This window comes from Amphimedon queenslandica, unplaced genomic scaffold (assembly GCF_000090795.2).
Source record: "Amphimedon queenslandica unplaced genomic scaffold, v1.1 AMPQUscaffold_13333, whole genome shotgun sequence".
Taxonomy (NCBI): domain Eukaryota; kingdom Metazoa; phylum Porifera; class Demospongiae; order Haplosclerida; family Niphatidae; genus Amphimedon; species Amphimedon queenslandica.
Window position 1 is genome coordinate 58,369 of NW_003546431.1, and position 2,266 is coordinate 60,634.

The 2,266-nt window shown below is 35.3% G+C and overlaps 2 protein-coding genes across 2 annotated transcripts in view; one reads left to right on the plus strand and one right to left on the minus strand.

The window, feature by feature from the left end:
- The window catches only part of LOC109583046 (protein ECT2-like), a 5,505-nt gene extending 5,389 nt beyond the window's left edge, over positions 1-116 (minus strand). The window contains exon 1 of the mRNA XM_019998218.1: positions 48-116. Within this exon, the coding sequence (XP_019853777.1) occupies positions 48-116 (69 nt within the window). The remainder of the gene's footprint in view (positions 1-47) is intronic.
- A 104-nt stretch (positions 117-220) lies between these two features.
- LOC109583047 (uncharacterized) lies at positions 221-2,184 on the plus strand. The gene is made up of 8 exons (XM_019998219.1): positions 221-263; positions 403-666; positions 720-995; positions 1,045-1,113; positions 1,157-1,198; positions 1,242-1,915; positions 1,971-2,058; positions 2,114-2,184. The coding sequence occupies exons 1-8, from the start codon at positions 236-238 to the stop codon at positions 2,182-2,184; spliced, it is 1,512 nt and encodes a 503-aa protein (XP_019853778.1). The 5' UTR covers positions 221-235.
- Positions 2,185-2,266: the final 82 nt, after the last annotated feature.

Consider the following 2,266-nt stretch of genomic DNA (forward strand, 5'->3'; position numbering starts at 1 on the left):
CCGTCAGAGGTTCCTCCATGCTCATTCTTATCAAATACAACTGGTACCGGGTACTTCTTAGGAGCTGCTTTATAGCTCTCGTCCATTGGAACAACTTCCATTGCTGATTCGTCCATTTTGTGTCTTGGCGCTTGTTTTGAAGGTCACGTGATCAGAATCCAACTACGCCCGTGACGCGACGTCTTATAAACTTACACCCACGCAAAAGGGCGTAGCTCGGTTAGCAGCAGCAGGTATGGCTACAAGCAGAGTGTTTCGTTTAGGTAAAACTCTTTATATTAAAGAGAGAAAGTATATTCCCCTAACTCTGTGAGGGCTACTTTATTCAATTAGTAATAGTGTCATTCATTTCTTCACTATAATACTAAATGCTAGCCCTATGTATTATTATTTATCTTTTAGACATCACTCATCTGCAGTTAGTAAGAGATGCTCTGAAGGAAAGTCACTTCATTGATGCTGACTGGTTTGATCTGGGATTGGAATTAAAGCTACCTTATCCTCAAGTGAAGAATATTGAAGATACTTATGTGAATAATCCATCACGTTGCTTGAGAGAGTGCTTGAGCTTGTGGTTGACTTTATCTAATTGTACTTGGGAATCATTAGCTAGTGCACTTGAGAGAATGAATCAAAAACCAGCTGCTACACTCATCCGTAATACATGTAAAGTTAACATACATAAATACAGTTTAAAGTATATTTTATTATTTTTATAGATGATGATCCTGCTAGTCAGATATTACAGCATTACAGTGATAGAATATCACAAGTATCCCTCACTGATAGTTGTATCCAGTTGTTATATACAGAAGGATTAATCACTGAGGATACACAAAGGAAGATTGAGAGATGTGGTGGCTCATTAAGTGATACATTAAGAGAATTAATGATTACAGTATCTGATGATCACAGCAAGCTGAGGTCACTAGGAAATATACTAATGGAATTAGAAGAAACTAAACCTTTAGCTCAAGATATTATTAAAGATTGTGGTAAGTGAATGGTAACTTTCATCAATGAGGTCTGCCGCTTCTTTTTTAGATCATAGTGAATCATTCCTTGATCCTGAAGCTGGTGTTCAAGATAAATTTATTCCTGATGTACCATTAGGTATGTATATAAATAGCTTCAAGTGCTTATTATTAATTCATAGCTCCAGCTGTTTCTCACAATACTACTGAATCAGTTTCATCAGGTAAAATGAGCATTGGTAGTGCAATTTTATTACAATATTGTAGTTGTTCAGTCGTTTATTATCAGTGAAGGTTACAAGAGTATGTTCAATGAAACAAGAGGAGAGTTTGGTATCCTAAAACATGAAATAGTTCCTTTGGTAGTTGAGAAAGTTTCATCAGTTGATGACATGAAATTGTTCCTTGTTGAAAGTTACCCCGAGCTTAGTCAATCAATAAAAGAAGCAGCGTCTGTTCAGGAAATAATGAGTGCTGTTAAAAGAAGGTGCACTATTATTGACGTATCAATAATAAAGTCAATTGTCAATAAATATAACATCAAGGAAGGGAAAGACCTCGTCAAAAGATATGAAGAGAAGGTTGACAGCTTTTGTGAGCAAATGTCGCTTCCCTTTATGCTTGACAAAATGTTTCTTACTGAAAGTTTTCTCACTAGTGAAACAGTTCACTTTGTTCTTGACTGGAAGCCTGAGGAACACACACTTGATGACATTCAGCGACTTATTAAGAAAGCATTCAAGAATCTTAATAAGAGGATTGTCGTACAAAGCATTCATTGTGGGAACTCCATCATTATCATCTGTTATGGCCCACATCATTTACTAGCTGCTCTTCTCTTGGAAGCACAAGACAACCTAACTGTCTTGATGAAGGAATTTAGTTTAATTAGACTAACCATCGGCCACTACACTGTCTATGATAAAAGAATCAGATACAAAGTATAAGATACTGTAACTGTATGAGACCTTGTTTAATATTATGTACTGATTATAGGTAATGAATAATGAGTGTCTTGCAGAGGAGATTAAAATAGCTGATGGAGAGAAACAAGAACTGAGGACTTTACTTGATTACAAAGAAGGTGTGTGAGTTGATCTATTACTCAATTACTGATGTTACTTATACTAATGGTATAGGATCAATATTTGAACAAGATAAACAGCTGAATATCTTCAGAAAAAGAAAAGGTATAGTTAGTGAACAATGAAGGTAATTTATTCATATATTTTTATTTGTATAGAGTATATTACACTAGAGACACCAGGTATAGTACTAACTTAAAGCATGTA

Bases quoted from the DNA above. Each gene is read 5' to 3' on its own strand.
- LOC109583047 (XM_019998219.1), top strand. From the start codon at position 236: ATGGCTACAAGCAGAGTGTTTCGTTTAG. The intron at 996-1,044 runs GTAAGTGAATGG...CTTCTTTTTTAG, and splicing joins AGATATTATTAAAGATTGTG to ATCATAGTGAATCATTCCTT. The intron at 1,114-1,156 runs GTATGTATATAA...ATTAATTCATAG, and splicing joins TATTCCTGATGTACCATTAG to CTCCAGCTGTTTCTCACAAT.